General features: G+C 47.2%; 1 protein-coding gene across 2 annotated transcripts in view; it reads left to right on the top strand.

Annotated features, from left to right (window-relative positions):
• chd1 (chromodomain helicase DNA binding protein 1) overlaps positions 1-23,373 on the top strand; it is a 34,937-nt gene extending 11,564 nt beyond the window's left edge. The window contains exons 7-37 of one of the 2 annotated variants that reach the window (XM_061262909.1): positions 719-990; positions 1,840-2,065; positions 2,669-2,769; positions 2,881-3,059; positions 3,763-3,887; positions 5,864-6,080; positions 6,671-6,760; positions 7,190-7,380; positions 7,855-8,043; positions 8,705-8,867; positions 9,799-9,951; positions 10,791-10,862; positions 11,197-11,346; positions 12,587-12,735; positions 12,967-13,063; positions 13,153-13,248; positions 13,667-13,843; positions 14,469-14,629; positions 14,776-14,817; positions 14,966-15,099; positions 15,272-15,410; positions 15,573-15,723; positions 16,331-16,453; positions 17,027-17,188; positions 17,925-18,188; positions 18,858-18,992; positions 19,360-19,538; positions 19,940-20,039; positions 20,257-20,311; positions 20,737-20,962; positions 22,369-23,373. In XM_061262909.1, the coding sequence (XP_061118893.1) occupies positions 719-990; positions 1,840-2,065; positions 2,669-2,769; positions 2,881-3,059; positions 3,763-3,887; positions 5,864-6,080; positions 6,671-6,760; positions 7,190-7,380; positions 7,855-8,043; positions 8,705-8,867; positions 9,799-9,951; positions 10,791-10,862; positions 11,197-11,346; positions 12,587-12,735; positions 12,967-13,063; positions 13,153-13,248; positions 13,667-13,843; positions 14,469-14,629; positions 14,776-14,817; positions 14,966-15,099; positions 15,272-15,410; positions 15,573-15,723; positions 16,331-16,453; positions 17,027-17,188; positions 17,925-18,188; positions 18,858-18,992; positions 19,360-19,538; positions 19,940-20,039; positions 20,257-20,311; positions 20,737-20,962; positions 22,369-22,693 (4,843 nt within the window). In that variant the 3' untranslated portion in view covers positions 22,694-23,373. Of the gene's footprint in view, positions 1-718; positions 991-1,839; positions 2,066-2,668; positions 2,770-2,880; positions 3,060-3,762; positions 3,888-5,863; positions 6,081-6,670; positions 6,761-7,189; positions 7,381-7,854; positions 8,044-8,704; positions 8,868-9,798; positions 9,952-10,790; positions 10,863-11,196; positions 11,347-12,586; positions 12,736-12,966; positions 13,064-13,152; positions 13,249-13,666; positions 13,844-14,468; positions 14,630-14,775; positions 14,818-14,965; positions 15,109-15,271; positions 15,411-15,572; positions 15,724-16,330; positions 16,454-17,026; positions 17,189-17,924; positions 18,189-18,857; positions 18,993-19,359; positions 19,539-19,939; positions 20,040-20,256; positions 20,312-20,736; positions 20,963-22,368 lie in introns of both variants that reach the window. The other variant, XM_061262908.1, reaches the window with a different exon arrangement.
• Positions 23,374-23,723: the final 350 nt, after the last annotated feature.

Raw genomic sequence — 23,723 nt, 5'->3', positions numbered from 1 at the left:
TGGGTATTTCTGCAGTTAACAGGTGGAGTGTAGTTCCTGTTTTAGTTATGTTGGGTATTTCTGCAGTTAACAGGTGGAGTGTAATGCCTGTTTTAGGTATGTTGGGTATTTCTGCAGTTAGCAGGTGGAGTGTAGTGCCTGTTTTAGGTATGTTGGGTATTTCTGCAGTTAACAGGTGGAGTAATGCCTGTTTTAGGTATGTTGGGTATTTCTGCAGTTAACAGGTGGAGTAATGCCTGTTTTTGGTAAGCTCTGCCTTTTCTGTTGGGTGGTTAATCGGTTTAAAGCAGTGGACAGAATGTAGTGCACACTCAGTGTGTGATTGTTCAGCTTTCTGACAATAGACCATGACCCATCAAATATCCACTTATTTTGCTGACTATCCAAAGCGACTTTCAGTTGATTAGACTAAGCAGGACACAATCCCCCCTGGAGCAATGAAGCGATGAAGCCTTGCTAAAGACCGCCTCAGTTCGCAACCAGGGAGCTTTTGGCTGAAGTGGCATGATTCGTTTTATTTTGTTTTGTTTCGTTTATTCACGACTCTGCTTTTAGACTGCAGCGGCTTCTGCGTCTCTGCCTGATCTTTCTGTGCGCAACTTCCTCAAAGTCGCTGTGGTTTAAAGCGCGTACTCGAGGACTAAATGTACCGGTGAGAGAGGATGTGTTCTTTCAGTTTGGCGTGGGCGGGCTGAACCGTTTCCCCTCCTCACCCCAGGGCCACCGTCAGAAACGGGAAGAAGGGCAAGGCCCAGCGGAAGAAGGCCCCGGGGTCGGGCTCGTCCTCCTCCGACGACGAGTACGACAAGTCCAAGATGTCCGGCCCGCGGCGCCAGGCCACCGTCAACGTGAGCTACAAGGAGGACGAGGAGATGAAGACGGACTCGGACGACCTGGTGGAGGTGTGCGGGGAGGACGTGCCCCAGCCCGAGGAGGACGAGTTTGAGACCCTGGAGAGGGTGATGGAGATGAGGATCGGGAAGAGGGGAGGTAGGCCCTTCACTTCCCCGCCACACCTGGGTCGACTACCTAAATCTGGATTCAGATACCTTTTCTGTGCTCGATTGATCTTGCCCGGTGCAGCTGAGCCCACCAAGAGGACCAGAAGGCGGGGTTTGTGCCTTTTGGGAGTATTTCATAGGTTCCAATACAACCAACTCCCCCCCCCCCCCCCCCTCCAGAATTGGTATTGGTGATATGAAGGCAAAGAAAAAAACTAGCACTCCAGGAACTGGAATGAAGATCATTGTTTTAGTGGAACATCGGTAATGGGTCCTGGCTTTTCACCAGTAGTGTTATTTATGAAGAAGTTTCCAGAGGGTGTGGGGGATTTTTTAAATTTCTTTTTTCTTCTGAATTACAGTTTATAATAACTACCTGGTAACATTAACGAGTTTGGAGGAAAGGTTTAAGTGTTGGAGTCTGCACAGTAAAAGCTGTCCTTTTCAGAACTAGTAAATTGCTTATTTTCTCCTTTTTCTTTTCTTTTTAAAGCATTTTGCTAAATAAATGCCGGTCTTGTGTTTTTCCAGTGGGAATCAATGGCAAAACAGTATTTGGTTCCTGTTTGGCCCAGGTTGAAGTTTCAGCAGAGAATGGGATGGGGTTTCAGTGACCTTGGATAAGATTTCAGACTAATTGAGATCCATCTTAGATTTTATCCAATCGCTCATCCGACTGCTTCTTCTGTCAAAAGTCTTTGTTCCAGCGCTGGCTTTGTCACATCTTGAATAATACGGCTTGCGTGTTCTGTTGCGTCGTAGCACTGTGTGTGAGAGAGCAGTGTGTCTGTAAAGCAGGGGGAAAGGCTGGATTAACGGGCCTGTTCTTCTCTGAAAGCCACGGGGGGCACCACGACGGTGTACGCGGTGGAGGCGGACGGCGATCCCAACGCCAGCTTCACGCCGCACAAGGACCCCAGCGAGCAACAGTACCTGATCAAGTGGAAGGGGTGGTCCCACATCCACAACACCTGGGAGACCGAGGAGTCCCTCAAGCAGCAGAACGTCAAGGGCATGAAAAAGCTGGAGAACTTCAAGAAAAAGGAGCAGGATAAGAGGAAATGGTGAGTCCCCAGAGCTTTCGTGGAGCTTGCGACAGCTGGGGCTGTGGGGCGGCCTTTTCAGCTGAGTTTGCTAGCCTTGTGGCCTCAAGGTTGGTTGAATCATGACCTTTCCAGTGCCACCTACGGGCATTACTGTGTGCAGCATTGCCCCTGGAGGAAGGGCAGGAGTCTGCAGGGTGCGATATTACCCCCCCCCCCCAAATGTTTTATTTTATTTGTTTTTATACGCGTATGTACACATGGGTATCTTTTTACCTCTCTGTACATGTTAATGTCTGTGAGGTCCTGTGAAGTTACTGTGCTGACTTTGTCAGAAAAGGTGCTATAGAAATCTATGTGACTTGACAAGTGAATCCTCTTTCAGAAAAAAAGAAAGGTGAAAGATATTTGGGAGCTATTCAGCATGCATTTCAATTTTGAACAACGGTTACATTTTCATTTCAGTGCGGAATCCATTGTGTGACTTTGTGAAATATAGTGATGTGTGGCCTGTGATTAATTTGCATTTGATTTTCATTATTTGCATGGGAAATGGCATGTTATTGGTCGAGATTATAGGTTTGAGATGAACATCGATGTGGCTCATTTTTTCATTTATTTCAGGCTAAAAGCTTCTTCCCCTGAGGATGTAGAATACTATAACTGTCAACAGGAACTAATGGATGACCTGCACTCGCAATATCAAATAGTGGAAAGAATAATCGGTGCGTACCATTGACGCCAACAATATTGAAATCATAGTTGACTCAAAAGTTTTCTGTGTTATCTAAGTGTGTATTTTGTCGTATTTTATAAAAACATTTTAATTTGGCCAGGTCATTCGAACCAGAAGTCGGCCGCGGGTTACCCAGACTACTTGTGCAAGTGGCAGGGTCTGTCCTACTCCGAGTGCAGCTGGGAGGATGGGGCGCTCCTTTCCAGAAAGTTCCAGAAATGCATCGACGACTACATGAGCAGGAACCAATCCAAAACCATCCCATCGCGGGACTGCAAGGTAAACCACCTTAGTCTTATGGGACTTAAAAAAAAATTATTATTATTATTATTTAAAATTATATACAACCCTCTGCCCCCCCCCCCCCCCCCCCACCACCAGATGTGGGTCAAATAGGTCATTATTTTGGATTCAAATACATTTCTGTGCTTGATTGATCTTGCCTAGTTCAGTTGCGCCAACCAAGAGAACAGGAAGGTGAGGTTTGCACATTTTCTGATGATATTTCATAGGTTCCTATACAGCAGACAAGCTTAGTAAACTGTAGAAAAGTATTTGAATCCAAAATAAACAAGTATTTGATGCACGTATGCCCCCTACCCACATCCTTTTTTGTATTTTTATTTTTTTGCTTGAGTTTGTCTTGCCACCTGCACCCATACAAAGACCATCACTGCTGAAATGTGTGCCTCACTCACCTACAAGTCAGTGACGGTACAGGAAGTGCTCCACCACAAAAGCACTAGTGCGCTACCCGTCTGACAGCAGCTGGCTGTACATGGGCACCTGGTGCATTGTGGGTAGACCCAAGGGAACCCTGGCTGGCTTAAACTCGCCCTGCCCCTGGCTTGACATGGCTGCGTGTTTTGGGCGATAATTTTGCTGGATTCATAACCAGGTGACATGCGACTACTGTGTGCTGTATGGATGTCCTGACCGGCAGCCATTTTGTAATCCTCGTCTCTCTGAACCCTCTCTGTAGGTGTTGAAGCAGAGGCCGCGGTTTGTGCAAGTGAAGAAGCAGCCGCCGTACATCGGTGGCGAAGGCCTGGAACTGAGAGATTACCAGCAGGACAGCTTAAACTGGATGGCTCACTCCTGGTGCAAGTAAGTCGAGTTTGCCTCTGCTTTGACAGCTCAAATAGATATAGGGATCATTACGTTTATATAGCGCTTTTCTCAACACTCAAGGCACTTACATCGATGAGGGGGAAGCGACCGCCACCAATGTGTAGCACCCACCTGGGTGATGCACGGTAGGGGTGTGTATTGGCATGAAGCTGGCGATACGATACGTATCCCGATATAGGGGTGACGATACAATATATTGCGATATATTGCGATACTGTAGGCAAGACGATATATTGCGATTTTCCATCCCTATTTTCCATCAGAAAAAATCTGGCCAACTTTCAGAAAAATCCATAGCATAAAACACACAGTGATGCAAAAACATACTGTTTATTTTTAAAATATTTTTGTCAACATTTCTGTCTTCTGTCTATACAAAATAAAAAAATCTCATTAAAATAAAATACTTTAGGACAACTTGTGCAATAAAATAATGTCCTGTAGGACAACTTGCAGTGCATCCATTTAATTAAATAAACGTTTGCAGGATCCCTAAAAACAATGTAAACACTCTGTCAGTAGCATGTTAAAGCTTAGTTCTTGATCGTGAGATTTCTGTTGAGGAAGACGAGCTGGTCTACATGCCCAGCTTTCAGGACACTTCTCTGTGCTGTAACAATGTCTCCTGTGGTGGAAAACACCCTCTCAGAGGACACACTTGTACCAGGAATACACAGGAAACGCTTTGCTACTGAGATGGGATAGCGTACCGTGGCTCCAGGGTCGTAATCATGTTTCAGAAACCCTCGTTCTCCACAACACTAAGAGGGCGGAGGTCTTTGCAAATAAACTGAATTATAGACAGCATTATTTTGGTCGCACGTGTTGAGGTTGGTGGTAACTTTGCTGCCTAAACTTGACCCAGCGTTCGCTGGGAAGAATCCACTCATTTTGCGTTAGCCGGACACCAGCTGCCTTCTTTCTCCTCGTGGAACCCAAAATGAGTCCACACGTCAGCTTTGAATGCTGCGGGAGCCGGTTTGATTTGCTGAGCTTCAGCCATAGCATAGTTTCAGCAACAAAATGGCGAGACGCATGAGTTTCAAACAGTCACGACGAGGCCTGTGCGCTCACGAGATCTTAAAAAAGCATAGTCTAATGGCTAACCGAAATGCCATCAGTAGTATATATATATTTATTATTATAATTTTTTTAATTAATAAAATATCGATATTGCACTTTAGAGGATCGATTTAAAATCACGGCACGAAGTATCGCGATATTGAGGTGAATCGATTTTTTCTAACACCCCTAATGCACGGCTGCCTTTTTGCGGTACAACACTCCCCACACACCAACTGAGGCGGGGAGGGAGATCATTTTTGCCAGTTGAATTAGGGAATGATTAGGTGGCATATTGAAGGAGCCAGGGTTGGGAAATTAGCCAGGACACGGGGGAAATCTTCGCGAAGTGTGTCATGGGATTGTTAATGACCACAGTGAGTCGAGACCTCGATTGAATGTCTCATCCAAAAGGCAGCACAGTGTCCCCATCCCTGTGCTGGGGCATTGGGGATAATTTGGGAAGATCACCTCCTACTGGCCCACCAACACCACTTCCAGCTGCAACTTAGTTTTCCCAGGAGGTCTCCCATCCGAGTACTAACCAAGCCCACACCTGCTTATCTTCAGCCATTTACTAACCAAACCCACACCTGCTTATCTTCAGCCATGGCTGCTACCCAAATAGGTGGTATTATTCATAAAAACAACTCTGCACAGTTACTGGTTTTGAACAGAGCTGCTTGGCCTTCTCCATGTGGTACCTCTACACTTTTTATATTCCTGGTGGGTGAAGTTGATGTTTTGTACTTGCTACATCACTTATCTGAGGTAAAAGCATCTGCCAGTCGGCAGTTTTTTAATGTACTAGTCTGGTTGTAGCGCGGGTCTCCTTTGAGGCCCGGTCTTGGCGCACACCTCTGCATTGTTCTGGTTGTGTGTTCCTCCAGGGGAAACAGCTGTATCCTGGCTGACGAGATGGGCCTGGGGAAGACCATCCAGACCATCTGCTTCCTCAGCTACCTGTTCAACGAGCACCAGCTCTACGGGCCCTTCCTGCTGGTGGTGCCCCTCTCTACCCTCACCTCCTGGCAGAGGGAGATCCAGCTGTGGGCCCCCCAGATGAACGTGGTGGTTTACCTGGGCGACATCAGCAGCCGCGGCATGGTAAACACGCCCCCCTGCCCTTCATCGTACCAGACTCGGGTCACATACGTAATTGCTTTGGATTCAAATACTTTTCTGTGCACAATTGATCTTGCCTGGTGTAAATTGAGCCGTTCAAGCTCAGTTTTGAGAATGTTTCATAGGTTACAATACACCAGACAGACTCGGTTAAGCGCAGAAAAGTATTTGAATCCAAGAGAAATTATGTACAGTGCAGTCCGTAAGTATTTGGACAATTTCTGTTCATTTGGATCTGTACTCCAGCATGTTGAATTTGAAATTAAACTACGTCACGTTTAATGTCCAACTCAATCAAAAGCCTAGAATCAAAACCAGATACAGAGAGCTTTTTCACATTTTATCACCCACATAACCTTTTACCACACAACCAAACCTGGTTGGTTACTGACAAAAGTGGTTGCTAGAGTAGAAAATCTGTCACACACAAAATCTTGTGGCTGGTGTTAATTTCATCCTTCAACCACTGTCCTTACTGGTTGCTCCTTATTTGATGTTTATTTGTTATTCTTTGCAGTTTTTCTCTTTTTAAAATGTGGTTTAGATATTGGATTTTGTTTTGTTCACTACAGATCAGAACACACGAATGGATGCACCCACAGAACAAGAGACTGAAGTTCAACATCCTGCTAACAACGTATGAAATCCTGCTCAAAGATAAGGTGCGTGTACCATAAGGTTTCCATAAGAATGATCCTACCAGTAGTGTGAGCACCATCCCTACTGTGCAAATCCTAAATACCAAGAGAGATTACTGGTAACTCCCTCTAGTGGCTAGGAAGAATCAGAATCTCTATGGAAGACTCTGACTGGTTGTTGCAACTTCTTGTCCTTAGCAAGAACCTGTTCATTCCTGGAGCAGGAAGTTGATATATGTATATATATATATATATATATATATATATATATATATATATGGCACTGAATTAATCCAGTAAAGTTTTTCTTGACTGAATTGCGTAATCCGTTAACAGTTCAAGTGTTTTTGGTTGAATTGACTCAATGGGCCAGCCACCAGGCTCTGGGCTCTGCTTCCTCACCTGGCAGTGCTTTATGGGATTGGGATGATAACGATGGTCATTTTTGGGCAGTCATTCCTGGGAAATGTGAACTGGGCCTTCATTGGTGTGGACGAGGCTCACCGGCTGAAGAACGATGACTCCCTCCTCTACAAGACCATGATCGACTTCAAATCCAACCACCGCCTGCTGATCACCGGCACGCCACTGCAGAACTCGCTGAAGGAGCTCTGGTCCCTGCTGCACTTCATCATGCCCGAGAAGTAGGTCTCACCCGTCCAAGAGTAGGTTCTGGGGAATGTTGTCTTCAAAATTATACACCAGTGTTGTAGAACTGCATTGCTTTCAGTTACCAATAGTGATTTTTTTTTGCCATTAGATGAGCATTAGAATGTTCAGTTAAGAAAATTCTAATCGCCTATTTGCTCTCTACCACAGGTCAAAATAGTTTTGCTCATTTGCTTCATTCAAGCCATGTCTGCGAGTTGTTTGGGCTTTACAGTGTTTTTGGTTGGCAGTGGGCCAGGTCTGGGGCTGTGAACTGTACCCAGATAACAGGTTTCTGGTTTGACCGAGATTTTGTTTAGTCTTTCTCTTTGTTTCTTTTTTTTTTGCTTCTGCAGTGGCTGCTGATTCACCTTTATAGAGTGATGTCAGTGATGTGATGTCAGGGGTTGGTAGTCGGCGTGTGCGTTTGCGCGTTGTTTCATTGTGTTTGCGTGTGTGTGTCTCTCCAGGTTCCACTCCTGGGAGATGTTTGAGCTGGACCACGGGAAGGGCCGGGACTCGGGCTACACCAGCCTGCACAAGGAGCTGGAGCCCTTCCTCCTGCGGCGGGTGAAGAAGGACGTGGAGAAGTCGCTCCCCGCCAAGGTGGAGCAGATCCTCCGGGTGGAGATGAGCGCCATACAGAAGCAGTACTACAAGTAAGAGCGCTGGCCCGACTCAACCTCTGACCACACCTTCCTGTCACCAAGCCCAGAGACCGCTACAGCTCACGACCACTACAAATATGTTCTCTCTCTAACGTCGAGTGAAGGCACGGTAGGCAAAAGGCCAGCGTGAGTTATGGTTTTATGCTTTGGGCCTTCAAGGCAGATAGATGTTGTCCTGATGACAGAAGCTTCATACAGCCAGTGCTGATGTTCATATAGTCACTGTTGGGGAGGTAGCCTTTCCGTTCAAAAACGCAACAGATAAAATGATTAATATCGAGGGGAAATTCTTCCCAAATATTATGTCCCTCTCTGACCCCACTGTTATCAGATGCTCTGTATGAAAACAATGTGAACACAATCCTCCTTTATTCCAAGAATACAGTTCAGAACACATAAACGAAACCAGTTTTATAGGAAGTGGTTTTGGATGCTTTGGTGTGAATTGTTGGTAGGTGTTACAACATGATCTGTTGTAGTGCTGTGAGTAATTGTGTGCAAGACAAATCCCATTTGTAAGGCCAAGTAGTTGCATTTTATCTTCTAGCGTTCCATACGAAACTTGGTTGACAATTACGCCTGTTTTGAGACTTGGCCCTCAGTTAGTCGTGGAGTACGCCATGGCTCACTTTGCGTGCGTTGCCCTGCGCAGGTGGATCTTGACCCGGAACTACAAGGCCCTCAGCAAAGGCACCAAAGGAAGCACGTCTGGCTTCCTCAACATCATGATGGAGCTGAAGAAGTGCTGCAACCACTGCTACCTCATCAAACCGCCCGACGAAAACGAGTTCTACAACAAGGCCGAGGCACTGCAGGTGAGTCCCCACATGCACACGCATGAACACTGCGCTCAGACCCCACTGCCCACACGCACACGCATGAACACTGCGCTCAGACTTAAGCCTGATATTCTCTTAAACATGAACACTGCGCTCAGACTTAAGCCTGATATTCTCTTAAACATGAACACTGCGCTCAGACTTACGCCTGATATTCTTTAAACATGAACACTGCGCTCAGACTTACGCCTGATATTCTCTTAAACATGAACACTGCGCTCAGACTTAAGCCTGATATTCTCTTAAACATGAACACTGCGCTCAGACTTACGCCTGATATTCTTTAAACATGAACACTGCGCTCAGACTTACGCCTGATATTCTCTTAAACATGAACACTGCGCTCAGACTTACGCCTGATATTCTCTTAAACATGAACTCTGCGCTCAGACTTAAGCCTGATATTCTCTTAAACATGAACACTGCGCTCAGACCTATGCCTGATATTCTCTTAAACATGAACAGTTGGCTCAGACTTAAGCCTGATATTCTCTTAAACATGAACAGTTGGCTCAGACTTAAGCCTGATATTCTCTTAAACATGAACAGTGGGCTCAGACTTAAGTGTGATTTTCTCTGTTAAGTCAGTGCTCACTGTTCATGTTTAATTGTGATCTCGCTTAAACACAAATAGTGAGCTTAGACTTAAGCCTGATGTTTTCTTAAACATGAACAGTTGGCACAGACTTAAGCCTGATATTCTCTTAAACATGAACGCTGGGCACAGACCTAAGCCGGATGTTTTCTTAAACATGAACAGTTGGCACAGACTTAAGCCTGATATTCTGTTAAACATGAACGTTGGGCACAGACTTAAGCCTGATGTTCTCTTAAACATGAACTGTGGGCAGCCTTTTATTCTCTTTACTTGACTTTAACGTGGCGGCCCTGCCTCTCCCTCACACAGCACCTGATCCGGAGCAGCGGGAAGCTGATCCTGCTGGATAAGCTGCTCCTGCGGCTGAAGGAGCGGGGTCACCGCGTGCTGATCTTCTCCCAGATGGTCCGCATGCTGGACATCCTGGCCGAGTACCTGAAGAGCCGGCAGTTCCTCTTCCAGGTCAGCAGCGGGTTCACGAATGCCTCTCAGTGTTCAACTTCCTTTCCTTTTTATCCCCAATGTTTCTTTAGGCCTATGCTGTGAAGCACGTGGTTGGGCAGGGATGTCATTGTGAGAAAGGGACTATACAAATAGGATTTCATAATAATCTGAGGATTACCATGAATCTTTTTTATTTAAAAATCTATTTCTTTACATTACATTACATTATTGGCATTTGGCAGACGCTCTTATCCAGAGCGACGTACAACAAAGTGCATACCCATAACCAGGGATAAGTGCGCTGAAAGACCCTAGAGGGAAGTACAATTTCAACTGCTGCCTGTACAAGAAAGATAAGGACGAGGGCCAATATTTATTTATTTATTTTACATTAGATTAGTCATTATTTTCCTCCCAGGGGGAAATGCTTTGCTACAGCACTGTGCACAATTACAGGGCAACAACAACAGCACACAGTGATACAAAATAGAAACAGCACCCTACACAGGCAACATCTCACAAAGACAGCACCATACAAACACTGTACAGTTACAAAAACACCACAGTTGACAGTCAGGCCTGTTCAGCATGGCCTACTGTTCAGGGCTGCAGTGGCTGCAGGGATCAGGCTTTTCTCGAAGTCAATCTGTGAAAGTCAATAACATGGTCAGAAATAAAAGCTTGGTTTCAAAGGCTCAGTTAGCAGGCATTGCAAAGCTGGTTTAAATATGTTCCCTAGAAGCATATTCCCTAGGTTGCGTTTCCTTAAGCAGTGACACGTTTGAGAAAAGGCCTTGAAACGTGAATGTAGAGGATTTAAGTGTCGTTTATGGTCTTAATCTTTGCTCTCTCTGTAGAGATTGGATGGCTCTATAAAAGGAGAGATGAGGAAGCAAGCTTTGGATCATTTTAATGCTGAGAACTCTGAAGTAAGTGTGTGCGTGTGCCTGTGTGTGCGCGCGCGCGCATCCCTACGTACCTGTGGCGCGTATGTGAATTTCTGTTTGTATGGGTGCTTTGAAGCATCCTGTTATAGTATCTTTTTTAATGAATTCTTATTTTACTTCCATTCTCAGTCATTATCACACTAGATGGAGTACTTAAACCAAATTTCATTTTGAAAATAACTTAAGGTAAATGTAAGTCATTTTAATTTCCTGCCCTGATAACAGTCTCTGCCAAGCAAAAAAATAATAATGACAACAGGAAGTTGCCTACTGTCCTGTTTTGAGTTTTATGGACTTTCTCTCTCCTTCCTCTCAGGACTTCTGCTTCCTGCTCTCCACGCGAGCCGGGGGTCTGGGCATCAACCTGGCCTCCGCCGACACGGTCGTCATCTTCGACTCCGACTGGAACCCCCAGAACGACCTGCAGGCCCAGGCCCGGGCACACAGGATCGGCCAGAAGAGACAGGTACTGGCCTATAAACACACACTTTCCCATTAACCAGAATGGACTGGTACTGGCCTATAAACACACACATTCCCATTAACCAGAAGGGACTGGTACTGGCCTATAAACACACACATTCCCATTAACCAGAATGGACTGGTACTGGCCTATAAACACACACATTCCCATTAACCAGAAGGGACTGGTACTGGCCTATAAACACACACTTTCCCATTAACCAGATTGGACTGGTACTGGCCTATAAACACACACATTCCCATTAACCAGAAGGGACTGGTACTGGCCTATAAACACACACTTTCCCATTAACCAGAAGGGACAGGTACTGGCCTATAAACACATACTTTCCCATTAACCAGAAGGGACAGGTACTGGCCTATAAACACACACTTTCCCATTAACCAGAAGGGGCTGGTACTGGCCTATAAACACACACTTTCCCATTAACCAGAAGAGACAGGTACTGGCCTATAAACACACACTTTCCCATTTACCAGAAGGGACTGGTACTGGCCTATAAACACACACTTTCCCATTAACCAGAAGGGACTGGTACTGGCCTATCAACACACACTTTCCCATTAACCAGAATGGACTGGTACTGGCCTATAAACACACATTTTCCCATTTACCAGAAGGGACAGGTACTGGCCTATAAACACACACTTTCCCATTAACCAGAAGGGACTGGTACTGGCCTATGAACACACACTTTCCCATTTACCAGAAGGGACTGGTACTGGCCTATAAACACACACTTTCCCATTTACCAGAAGGGACTGGTACTGGCCTATAAACACACACTTTCCCATTAACCAGAAGGGACTGGTACTGGCCTATAAACACACACTTTCCCATTAACCAGAATGGACTGGTACTGGCCTATAAACACACACTTTCCCATTAACCAGAAGGGACAGGTACTGGCCTATAAACACACACTTTCCCATTAACCAGAAGGGGCTGGTACTGGCCTATAAACACACACTTTCCCATTTACCAAAAGGGACAGGTACTGGCCTATAAACACACACTTTCCCATTATGCAGAAGAGATTGCTATCAAGGGAAATAGGAATAGCTTGGCCAGTGACTTGACTACTGTAGTTAAAAGTAACATCAACAATTACATATAGATGACAATTTGATTTGCGGCAAATCACTAACAAAGGGGCTAGAAAACAGGCACAAAATGTTTGGGGCAAATGGGTACTGAATGCTTTGCTCTTTCTTTTTTGAAGGTGAACATCTACAGGCTAGTGACAAAGGGGTCGGTGGAGGAAGACATCATCGAAAGGGCGAAAAAGAAGATGGTGCTCGACCACTTGGTCATCCAGCGAATGGACACCACCGGGAAGACAGTCCTCCACACTGGCTCTGCCCCCTCCAGGTGAGGATCCTTATGTCTGGTCTTGGACCTGGAGGTCAGTTTTGTGTCTGAGGAAAGATGTAATGCTGATGTGTAATCGTACATTTTAAAGGTGACCAGTTCCACATCCCTTGCTTATCGAGCCCCCTAACAAAGTTAAATATACAGAAATATACTTCCACCTGGCCAATGAACATTGTTGGGACTCGTTCTTTTGTTTCTTTTTGTTGAATGTGTGGTTTGCACCTGCAGTTCCACCCCGTTCAACAAGGAGGAGCTGTCTGCCATCCTCAAGTTCGGTGCTGAAGAGCTTTTCAAAGAGCAAGAAGGCGAGGAGCTGGAGCCTCAGGTCAGTACTGTGGTCATATAGGTGTGCCACCCTCCACTGAACTGATCCCAGATCTGTTTTTTCAAGCAGCTTGCTTTCTCCTCTAACAGGAAATGGATATTGATGAGATCTTGAAGCGAGCTGAAACCAGGGAGAACGACCCAGGTCCATCGACTGTTGGGGAGGAGCTTCTCTCTCAGTTTAAGGTACAGCCAGACTCAACATAATTTCTCAAGGGCGTCTCACTCCTTCTCGGGCATCGCATACACTCAAGGGCATCTCTCCCTATAGGGCATTGCACAAACTCAAGGGCATCTCTCCCTATAGGGCATTGCACAAACTCAAGGGCATCTCTCCATATAGGGCATCGCACACACTCAAGGGCATCTCTCCATATAGGGCATCGCACACACTCAAGGGCGTCTCTCCCTATATGGAATTTCACACACTTCAGGGCATCTCTCCCTATAGGGCATCGCATACTCTCAAGGGCATTTCACTCCCTGTAAGGCATCTCGTAATCATTTCATACTTGGCGCTGTAGTTCTCCCAGCATTCATGAAAGTCGGTCCCGTGTGGGTTCTCCGGTGTCGGCCCCTGACTCGCCCCCCATACCCACAACAGGTGGCAAACTTCTCTACGATGGAGGACGAGGAGATGGACATGGACTCGGACCGTAACCATCGCGGCTGGGACCATATCATCCCAGAGGAGCAGAGGAGGAGGATGGAGGAGGAGGAGCGGCAGAAGGAGCTGGAGGAGATTTACCTCCTGCCCCGTATGAGGAACTGTGCCAAACAGGTCAGTCTCACCGTCACACGGGGTCCCTGAACACGCCCGGGGCCCTGGGGGGAGACCTCCTATCGCACTGGTTTCTCCCATTTGACTATCACAAAAACAAAATCAGGCTATTTAATGAACTATGGTTCTGTGTTTTGAATCAAACCTGCTTGCCATTTTATTTGTTTGTGAGATTACTGGCTGCAGTGGTTTTTGAGAACTGGCCTTACGTTATAAGGTTGCAGTTTGGATTCCCAGGTTGGACACTGCTGTTATACCCTTGAAAGTACTGAACCTGATCTTCTTCAGTAAACATCCAAAAGTGTGTGTGCAAGTAGGTCTGGACATGTGGGGTCTGCTAAATCCCAGTAATGTTCACAGGAGGAAGTCATAGTTATGTCACAGTGCTTATCACAATGTAGAAAACTTGCAGTCAAAAAAGTCATGCAGTAAAATAATGCTCAGGCTACGTATGACAGTGAAATCAAAACGATTCTCTCATGCTCTTATTTCTACATTTAATGTCTTAAAACCCTTTTGATACAATTTGAGGCATTGACCCGAAACACTAATAAAATGTTCTTGAAAAGTGCAGGATGATTTTTTTCAATTCTTCCGGCTAATGTGGGGTCTTGGATTGTTCCAGATAAACTTTAACGGGAATGAAGGCCGGCGCAGCAGAAACCGGCGCTATTCCGGGTCCGACAGCGACTCCGTCTCGGACCGCAAACGGCCCAAAAAACGGGGGAGGCCACGGACCATCCCCCGGGAGAACATCAAGGGGTTCAGCGATGCCGAGATCCGCAGGTAAAGAAGGCGATACAGGCCCACCTCTCGGACGTATACTACACCTCAAACACCCACCCTTCTTTCTGGTCCCGTCAGCTCTTCCACCCTGAATTTACCCCTCTTCAAAAAGATATTCCTCAACTGTCCTACTTATCTTTCAACAGATTCATAAAGAGCTATAAGAAGTTTGGCGGGCCACTGGAAAGGTAAGCTCTACTGAATGGTGATGCAGAGACCCGGCTTATTTGTGTTTGTCTTAGACCGTCATTGTTTGCGTTCCTCGACGGCCGACCTGGCACAGATACTGTTTTGGGTGCCTGCGGTTTGCTCATGAAGCCTCTCCTCCTCTCTCAGGCTGGACGCCATCGCTCGTGACGCGGAGCTCATGGAAAAATCCGAGTACGACCTCAAGAGGCTGGCGGAAACGGTACACAATGGCTGCATCAAAACGCTGCGGGAAAACCCCTGCGGACCTGAAAAGACCTCAGGTAAAGCAGGTAAACAAACGCGACTGTGCAACGCAGCGGCCTCCAGTTTTCACGTAGTGAAGCCTGCATGGAACTAAGTGGGCCATTTCCTATTGGGTGTGGTGGTTCTGCTACATGAGGGACGATGGTGATTGGCAGCTGGATCACAGCAGTTTTGTCTGTCCTTTCCCAGGAGGTCGCCGTGGGAAGGTGAAGGGTCCCACGTTCAGGATTTCGGGAGTCCAGGTGAACGCCAAGCTGGTGATCTCACACGAAGAGGAGCTGGCCCCTCTTCACAAGTCCATTCCCGCTGACCCCGAAGACAGGAAGAGGTCAGGAGGCTCTTCTATAAGAGACCAGTTGTCTTTGTTTCTTTGGCAGCTTTCAGTTCTACCTGCACTAGCGGTACCGTAACTGAACCTGAATGTATAACAGGAGTCTTCAAATGGGGGAAGCTGGCTCCAGGTGGATTAACTGTCTTCCGATCTCCTCAGGTACACCATCCCGTGCCACTCGAAGGCGGCTCATTTCGACATCGACTGGGGGAAAGAGGACGACTCAAACCTGCTGATCGGGATCTACGAGTATGGCTACGGCAGCTGGGAGATGATCAAAATGGACCCCGACCTACACCTCACACACAAGGTGCGTTTGTGGCTTTATGTAAACTCAACATCCCACACAAGGTGTGTCAGTGGTCTGCACTTTGTCAACTCAAAATCACACACAAGGTGCGTTTGTGGCTTTATGTAAACTCAACATCCCACACAAGGTGTGTCAGTGGTCTGCACTTTGTCAACTCAAAATCACACACAAGGTGCGTCAGTGGACCAGTTCAGACCTAAAGAAACCAGGTGAAGTGAGGTGTTTTAGATGGGTTCTGCTTTAATCCTTTGAGTAGTAGGCTTTTGGTACTGTTGGTACTTTGGTAGTGTTCCATAACTCCATCGCTAAGTAGAAAGTTTCAACAAAACGATCAACTCCCATGACTCGCCAGGGCCAAGTTTGGAGACCCCTGCTTCTGGCTTCTGGGCCAGTAAAGAACAGTCATAGGATATGCCCAACCCCAAGTGCACTGTAGTAGACTTTTACCTAGACTTTACTTCTTAACACGGTGTTGTACCCTAAGGTGAGCCTCTGCTCCAGGTCTCGGTTTGCCTGTGGGCCACGCCGATATTTAGGTCACCTTTGTGGTCAGGCGAGACTTCCTCTCTGGTGTTCATTTTTCCCATTCTCCCTCTGTCCCCCCCAGCTCCTGCCAGATGACCCGGATAAGAAGCCCCAGGCCAAGCAGCTGCAGACCAGAGCGGACTACCTCATAAAATTATTGAGCCGGGATCTGGCCAAAAAGGAGGCACAGAGGCAGGCGGGAACGGTGAGTTGCCCCAGTCATCCATTGAGGTCCACGCTCCCGTGCACCCCAAATCGCTACGTCGCGGTGCGTCATCCACACGTCAATGTTCTTTCAAGTTTTACGTCCCAAGCTTGTCCAGTCATTCAGAATTTTGCGCAGTGCTTGCAGGATCCTTCCCGAAAAAATCCATGAAGGTATTTATAGTAAGTTATGAATGACGCCCCCATTTATTTATCTTTTCCTCATATACTGTAGAGGATGTATGAAGCACAGGAAGGTATCCTCTTCCAGGTGTCTTTGTTTGGCCGTGGTTTGCGGGGAATTCAGATGTTCAATGGAATTGGGCACATTCAGGAGTCTTGATTGGTGAAAACTAGAGGTGTGGGTCCATTTCATTTATAATTCAGTGGGGCTTTTGTGGAGGGTACTTTAGTGCAGCTTGCTTGCAGCTGGAACTTGGGCAAAGATTCTTTTTGAGGATAATACGTGTTATGCTTATTTGGAAACGTTGCTGTGAGGGATTGTCTTCTCAACACACACATGAAAAGGACTTGAGCCTGCCTGGAATTTGCCGCTAAATCCGCTTGTCTACAGGCCAGTTCCCGCAAGAGGAAACCCAGGAATAAGAAGAACAAGATGGTGAAACCGGCCAAGGTGGAGGAGACGGTGAAGAGCGAGTCCTCGCCCACGCCGTCGGAGAAGAGCTCCGAGGAAGAGGAGGATGAGGAGGAGGAGGAGGAGAAGGAGGAAGAGAAGGTATTTTGGCATTGTTAACTGAAACCCCTGGAATGGTTTAAGGTTTTGTGTGGCTTACTGAACACGGAAACAACAGAGAATTGACTTGCAGGGGCTCTTACAAAAGTTGCTTAATTTTGATATTGAAGTAATTTAAGGCAAGTCAGTTTTGTATGTATAGTGTTATTCTTTTTCTTTTCTTTTCTTTTTTTAATTGAAAAATGTCACAAAGACCCTTTACAGAGTAGCAGAAAGGCAAAACCCAGTCCTGAACCCCCAAATACCAAGCAAGTACCATGAGGCAAAACCCTCAAACAGTAGTGATTCCATGATTGGAAGAAATCTGAAGAGGAACCCAGTTATAGATGGGGAGCCCATCCTCTGCTGGCCGGCAAGGTGTACAACAATGTGGGTCATGGGAGTGTACGAGGCTTGCCCTGGAGTGAGTCTGTAGGCCGCTAGGCTGTGTGTGTATTGGACGGCTCCGTTACAGGTCCCAACAGTTATTCACCTTTATTTGTAGCATGTTAGGTTGACTGGACTGCGCACACATGACACTCTTTAGCTGCAACACCCTGTTAGTGCCCCTTCAAGTATCCTAATGAAGGAGTATTTCTATTTGGGTCCCGATATTAAAACATTTAAGAACCACTTGTGCAAAGTAAAGGTAAAATGCATGCACTATAAATGTAATTAGACTTCTTTCACAGCGAATGAGATGGATAGACAGTAACGCTCTCTCTGGGCTGGTTTGCAGGAGGTGGTCCCGGTGAAGACTCCCAGCCGGAGAGCGAAGGTGGAGCGGGCGCCCAAGGAGCCGGAGGAGGAACCCGAGCCTGAGGTGGTGCCCAAGAAGGAGCCTGAAGAAAGAGAGATAAAGGAGAAGGAGATCAAAAAAGAGGGCAAGAAGGAGAAAAAGGAGGAGGTCCGGGAGACCAAGGAGAAGAAGGAAGCGAAGGAGAAGAAGGAGCCCAAGCCTTTGGAACCTGCCTACAAGAAGGAGGACATCAAGGAGGAGAAGGTAACTTCCTCCCGCCTCTTTTTGAGAATGGACCTCCATCCCATCGTTGCAAACTTACTGATTTATTTTGTCCTTGTAATGGTTAGGTACAGCGTGACTTCAGTACGTGGTGCTTTGATTCACTATAATGGCATATGACGTAAGATGAAGAACTCTTATTTGTAGAGCACCTTGTATATGAAGAAGCGAGCCGCTCACAGCTTTTATTGTGAATACATCGCTGTGTAATTTGCCAACAAATTGCTATATCAAATCTAAACGTTCTGACTGGCTGATCATAAAGGATTAATAATGCATCATTTAAGGGCTTGCTAAAAGAGCTTGCAAATTTATTCTGAAACTAACTGCCAATCTATGCGGTGATGTGAAGCAAGGCAAAGCTCTAAAGCTGTAGGACTCAACAAAAAAAATTAATGGTCATCAGTGTTGGGGTTAACGGCCCTTTTGCTTCATCTATTTTTTGTGTATAATGATAAGGGGCAATTGGTGAAGAGGCTAAGGATTCAAATTCGCAGTACTTCCTAACTTCAGTTATAAATGGAATATACAGCAAGTGTGGCACAAATTAGCAAATAACAAGCATACTGAAAACTGATATACACCCAGTGTGTGGGTTGTCCGGGGTTTGAACGGTCCGGTGCTTTCCTGACCGAATGGCTTTGCGTTCAGATAACCGAGGTGAAGGTTGAGATTCGGGAGAAGTCGAAAAAGGCAGGCGATACTCCTGTCCACATCACGGCCGGCGGAGACAACGTTCCCGTGTGTGAGGAGTCGGAGGAGCTGGATCAGAAGACCTTCAGCGTGGTGAGTTTCCTTGCAGCAAACGGGGTGTCTGTTCGTAGTTAAGCTCAGATGGACCACAGGTATTTTATGTGGAAGAACGCCATTTTATCAAGGGCAGTTTTCTCACCTGTCGTTCAGTCATCCCACAGCAAGAGGTCACTAGAGTCTTCTTCACATGGCTTCACATGCTCTAGATTGTGGTGTCCCTAATTATGAGTGAATGCATCGATTTACAGCCACAAACACCCCTCATGTACAATATACTAAGCATCATTTCATTTTGCTCTGTTAGTAATAGTGCTGTAATAGTGTCATGTGACCTTTCCTGTGCTATGACGTAGTAGTGCCCCAGTCATGTGACCACACTGACGGTGTCCTGTGCTTTCAGTGTAAGGAGCGGATGCGTCCGGTGAAGGCGGCTCTGAAGCAGCTGGACCGGCCGGAGAAGGGCCTGTCGGAGCGGGAGCAGCTGGAACACACCAGGCAGTGCCTCATCAAGATCGGAGACCACATCACAGAGTGTCTGAAGGAGTACTCCAACCCTGACCAGATCAAGCAGTGGAGGAAGTAAGCGCCGTCAATCAACGGGGGTTGAGGGGGTGATTCCAGGACTGGAGTTGAGAGTAATCCAGTGTTTCTCCTGCTGTGGGCGTTTGGCAGCCTGTTCTCACTGCGTGAGAGAAGGTTTAGCTGCAGTCTGAGGTTTCATCTGAGTATTCATCTGAGTACTTATCCCAATTAGTGGTGTGCAGGTCACCCGTTGCATGGAAGGCTGTTTAAGTGAGGACAGGTCTCAAAATGTTTCAGGAAGACTCTCCCATTGTCTCACTCACACACACACACACACACACTCACACAGGGCAGTCACGATCACTGTATCCCCCCCCCACACCTCCCATCTTTGTTGCTGAAACACCCTTTGTTCCCGGCCAGCTTTTCTCACCCTTTTTGTTTTTGCTTCCCTCCAGGAATCTGTGGATATTTGTTTCGAAGTTCACTGAATTTGACGCAAGGAAGTTGCACAAGTTGTACAAGCACGCGATTAAGAAGCGACAGGAAAACGCTCAGGTGTGTCTTTCTCTTACCATACTCCAGCAAGTCTTTTTAGCCATTCACCTCATCTAATCTGCAGGGATAGTTCATCTTATTTTGTGTTTTCTGCTGCCATTGCTCAGGGCTAATAATGAAAAGCGTAGATTTGTGTAAAGTTTAGCTTTCCCGACATTTTGATATGCTTTTTGATTCATGCACCCCCGTCTAACATGAAAAACCCATGTCTTTGCAGGCAGCGGACCATAACACTAGTACTGTAAATACAACTCACAGCTTTAAACACGCAGGTAAGTCCTTTGAATTTAGCCTATTACTCCGCAGAGATAATGCCTCCCAACATATTTTCGGTTTCTCACTGAAACTTTGAACATACTCTGAATCGACTACATGATGGCGATGCATAAAGACCGCTGTGTGAAATGAAACCGATTTGTATACAGTCCCTGCTCACACGACATAAGATCTGGGTTTTCTGTGGAATTGATGAGTAAGAGACCGAACGTCCAACCAGGAGTACAGGAAGCATCACTTAGTAATGTTTGAATAAATTACATTCTAAAAAATATTGCACTTTGTGTTTCCTTGGCTACTTTTTCCATTTTGTGTTTTGCCCTGTATCACACAGTTTAGTGCTTTTCTCAATGCGCCTGGGGTTCACCTGCGTCACTCCATTGAATTGTTTTCCCTTTTCCCCGCTGCTGTTGTCCTGCAGATGTGGAGAGGTTAAAGGACAACTCCCATCATGACGACAGCAGCAGAGACAGCTACAGCTCGGACAGACACCACTCGTCCCGCTACTCGGAGCACGGGAAGGACCGGCACGCCCCTGACCCCTACAGGAAGAGCAGCGACTCCCGAAAGAGGCCGTACCCCTCCTTCAGCAACGGCAAAGACCACCGGGAACGGGACCACTACCGATCGGAGAGGCCCGACAGCAGGTGTGTGAGAGACTCGCTGTGTCTGCGGGTTTAACTCCAGTCCTGGAGGGCCGCAGTGTCTGCAGGTTTAACTCCAGTCCTGGAGGGCTGCAGTGTCTGCAGGTTTAACTCCAGTCCTGGAGGGCCGCAGTGTCTGCGGGTTTAACTCCAGTCCTGGAGGGCCGCAGTGTCTGCAGGTTTAACTCCAGTCCTGGAGGGCTGCAGTGTCTGCAGGTTTAACTCCAGTCCTGGAGGGCCCCAGTGTCTGCTGGTTTAACTCCAGGCATGGAGGGCTGCAGTGTCTGCGGGTTTAACTCCAGTCCTGGAGGGCCGCAGTGTCTGCAGGTTTAACTCCAGTCCTGGAGGGGGCACTGTGTCTGCAGGTTTAACTCCAGTCCTGGAGGGCCGCAGTGTCTGCAGGTTTAACTCCAGTCCTGGAGGGCCGCAGTGTGTGCAGGTTTAACTCCAGGCATGGAGGGCTGCAGTGTCTGCAGGTTTAACTCCAGTCCTGGAGGGCCACAGTGTCTGCTGGTTTAACTCCAGTCCTGGAGGGCCGCAGTGTCTGCGGGTTTAACTCCAGTCCTGGAGGGGGCACTGTGTCTGCAGGTTTAACTCCAGTCCTGGAGGGCCGCAGTGTCTGCAGGTTTAACTCCAGTCCTGGAGGGCCGCAGTGTGTGCAGGTTTAACTCCAGTCCTGGAGGGCCACAGTGTCTGCTGGTTTAACTCCAGGCATGGAGGGCTGCAGTGTCTGCAGGTTTAACTCCAGTCCTGGAGGGCCACAGTGTCTGCTGGTTTAACTCCAGGCATGGAGGGCTGCAGTGTCTGCGGGTTTAACTCCAGTCCTGGAGGGCCACAGTGTCTGCAGGTTTAACTCCAGTCCTGGAGGGCCGCAGTGTCTGCAGGTTTGACTCCAGTCCTGGTGGGCCGCAGTGTCTGCAGGTTTAACTCCAGTCCTGGAGGGCCACAGTGTCTGCAGGTTTAACTCCAGTCCTGGAGGGCCGCAGTGTCTGCAGGTTTGACTCCAGTCCTGGTGGGCCGCAGTGTCTGCAGGTTTAACTCCAGTCCTGGAGGGCCGCAGTGTGTGCAGGGATTTTATGGTTACCTTTCTATTGACAGCCAGTTTAGGCTGTGAGAACAAGGTGTGTGGACTCTAGCCAATCAGTGATTTGAATGAGTGAAAATGCACAAAAAATCAGCTGACACTGGGATGCTTTTGAGATTACGATTTAGTGGAAATCAGTCCAAGTGCTGGACACTGCTGCTTTTCCATCCTCCCTTTACCTGGGAGTCTGGGATGAAGCCAGTCTGGCCAATCAGTAGCACTAATTACCCAGGAGAGAAGAAAACATGGGCTGGATTTGGATTAGAGGGCCAGATTTAGTGATCCTGGTGTGCTTAACCGCGCCCTTTCTCCCTTCCCGCGACAGGTATTACAGCGACAAGCACAGGAAGATGGACGACCTGCGGTCGAGTCGCGACCACAGGATGGACGGCAGCACCAAGGACCGCTCGCACTCGGACCACCGGGCCGGCTCCGACTACTCGCACCACAAGTCCTCCCGCGATTACCGCTACCATTCGGACTGGCAGCCGGACCACCGGGCCACAGGCAGCGGGCCGCGGTCGCCCCGGGACCAGCGCTCCCCCTACGACTCGCGCTCGCCCCTGGGACACCGGTCACGGTCGCCCTTCGAGTATTCGTCCGACCACAAGAGCACCCCGGAGCAGGTGTGGTGCAGCCGCAAGACATAACAGCGGGCCTGGAGCTGGGGCCAGTTCTCGGAGCCATAGACACATCCCAACCCAGAAATTGCCTTATGGGGACTTGTGAAAGCCGTACTACGCACTGTGTAACTCTAGGGGGCGGTGTGGTCCCTCCTCTCTCCCGGTGGTAAGGTGTGCTGTCCCGTAAAGTGGGGGGGTGGGGCAAATTGCCTTCTTTTTTTTTTTTTTTTTTTTCTTTTTGGTAATATTTAAGCAATGCCACCAATGGCGCAGCGGAAGATTTTTTTGTTTGTTTTTGTTTTTTTTGCCCCTGCCCCCCCCTTTTCCCCCCATTTTTTATTTTTATAAACGGATGACTTTTTTACTCGGACACGAATGACCTGAATACCGCTGTCTGTGTCGTGCTGCCCTCAACACTGGATCGTGGTTTTGATTCTTGTTTTTGACCTTCCTACGTGATTCTCGGCTAGTCTAAGTTTTTAACGATAATGTGTAATGACGAAGCGCGTACCTTCACCAGTAATCATGCTTTCAGGTTGAGTCAGAGAGGGGTTCTGTGTGTTCTCTTTTTCTTCAGACGCTACCGGAAAGACTTGGGGCTCACCTTCCAAAGTACCTCGTTTACAGTGTGTGTTGTGACCCACCTGGCTGTTTTTCCATCTTTTTTTTTTTTCTTCATTTTTATTAATTTGAGCTCCCCCCCCCCCCCCCCCCCCCCCCCCCCCCCTATTCCCCTCAGCATTGTCTGTGAATTATTTAATTTCCATTTCAGCTGTAAAATAACCTGGATTTTTTTCGTTATCAATTGAATAATGTCCCTTTTTTTTTTCTTCTTGAAATGTACTACTGTAAATGATTGTAAAATAGTAAAATTGAATGGGCTTTGGTCTTCTCAGGCTTCTGTTTTTGTTTTTGTACCTTCCCCTCAACTCAGGCTTTTTTCTCAGTTGTACAAATATATCAGTTAATAACCGCTAATCTAGTTTAACGTCACTATTCAGAATGTAACTCTTGGGGAGGGGATAAATATTCCATTTGTGTTTGCCTCTGAGGAGTG

The sequence above is a fragment of the Conger conger genome, chromosome 12 (genome assembly GCF_963514075.1).
Source record: "Conger conger chromosome 12, fConCon1.1, whole genome shotgun sequence".
Taxonomy (NCBI): domain Eukaryota; kingdom Metazoa; phylum Chordata; class Actinopteri; order Anguilliformes; family Congridae; genus Conger; species Conger conger.
This window is presented reverse-complemented; position numbering and strand designations above follow the sequence as displayed.